This window comes from Vigna radiata, chromosome 9 (assembly GCF_000741045.1).
Source record: "Vigna radiata var. radiata cultivar VC1973A chromosome 9, Vradiata_ver6, whole genome shotgun sequence".
Taxonomy (NCBI): domain Eukaryota; kingdom Viridiplantae; phylum Streptophyta; class Magnoliopsida; order Fabales; family Fabaceae; genus Vigna; species Vigna radiata.
Window position 1 is genome coordinate 8019138 of NC_028359.1, and position 1692 is coordinate 8020829.

The 1692-nt window shown below is 25.5% G+C and overlaps 1 protein-coding gene across 1 annotated transcript in view; it reads right to left on the reverse strand.

The window, feature by feature from the left end:
* Positions 1-1680, reverse strand: part of LOC106773244 (protein PIN-LIKES 3-like) — a 17547-nt gene extending 15867 nt beyond the window's left edge. The window contains exons 1-4 of the mRNA XM_022785890.1: positions 1536-1680; positions 1348-1427; positions 1061-1185; positions 472-593 (exon numbers count right to left, since the gene is read on the reverse strand). Of these exons, the coding sequence (XP_022641611.1) occupies positions 472-593; positions 1061-1185; positions 1348-1427; positions 1536-1670 (462 nt within the window). The 5' untranslated portion in view covers positions 1671-1680. The remainder of the gene's footprint in view (positions 1-471; positions 594-1060; positions 1186-1347; positions 1428-1535) is intronic.
* Positions 1681-1692: the final 12 nt, after the last annotated feature.

The window sequence follows — 1692 nt, forward strand, 5'->3', positions numbered from 1 at the left end:
AAATTGATACATATTTTTTCTCCTTGAAAATGATTTAACCTTTCTAATTTTTTGGGTTGAAAGTCTCACATCGACTAGAGATAAGACTAATTTATAGAATATAAGTAGGTGTAAATCTCATTTTAAAAATTGATTTTAGTTTTATAAAGTTGAATTAAATTTAAAATCTATTTCTAACATGATATTATATTTATTTATATTTTTGTTTTATTTAAGAATCATAAGAACTAAAATAAGTGTTTTTTCAAACAACTAGAAGGATCAACTTAAATTTAGCCATATAATCTCATGACATGCTTATATTTTTCATTTTCAGTTGTTTTTATATCAATGCACTTTATGATTTTACATTTATTTTAGAAATTTAAGCTAAAAAAAGTCAATATTTTTGTGATAAACTAATGCAAAATATACAGAAAATATTTCGTGTCAGCTAAATTTTCAAAATTGTCTGAAGTTATTATATCATACCGCCATTGATAGAGAAGCATAAGCTAATGCATTTTTGGTGCAAACAATCACATCTCCAAAAGGATTGCCACTTTGTTTACACACTGCAGGAACTATAATTATTGGCAAATTTCCAAGATTTCCTGCAACATCAAATATTCCAATCCATAATTAATATACTAAACATATACATATGTATATATATTCTATCATCTTAAAATACAATTTTTAAATCAACCTCTAAAGTTCGAATCTACTTTTATATATTTAATAATAAATAATAAGATAAATTTAACCGATAACAAATCTAATTAGAATAAATTTTTAATGACTCAAATATTATATTAAAAAATAAATATAAGTTTAATTCAATTTTACTTGTTATAATTAAAAAATTATCTTCACAGTTATATTATATTATTAAGAAGTAGATTTTTAAGTTTAATTCAACACTGTAATACCGATTTGTAAGATAAATTTATATTCACTTATATATTTTAAATTTTTATTTCTAGTTTATACGAGACTTCCAACATATATATTTGTTTTATCTCTTATTAAATTGGCTTTCCAAACACACATAATATAATAAAATAAAAGTGATACCTACCAGCTGCACAACATCCTAAGACAAGACCTTGGAGATGATTTGGAACTCTGGTTAGTTTAACAAGTAACAATCCAAGAACTGTTCCAATAACATATGTGAGAAGAATGTTGAGAGGCATGAACCACCTACAAAAATTTGTGAAAACGTCTTTTTCAATTCATCATTGTCGCAATCGGAATCGCGACGAAATTGGAATCGCGACGAAATTGAGTGTTAGACAATCATTTATGAAGAATTATTGTTTGATAAGAAGATGATGCAAAAGAAAGCAAGAAATAAAAACTTACAGTCTAACCACACTTCTTAGAGTTATTGTTTCAGCTAAGTTGCTACAAACTAGAGTTGGATAAAAGACAAAATATACCATCTGTTATAAGAAAAAGAAAATTCATATCAATTATTCATACAATGAACAATGCAGTTTTTAATAAACATAAAATATTGGAAAAGAAATAAAAGAAATGTTTAAACTTACAGTGTTGAGATTTTTTCTGGCAGTTTGTCCGAGTATGTTAAAGCGATCAATTGCAAGAATTGTTCCCAATGCAGTAATTAACAACACTTTCAAAACTGGCATTAATGCAACAAAGAAAAGCTTCCAAAACTCCATTTTTGTGTCTTCTTTTCTTTCC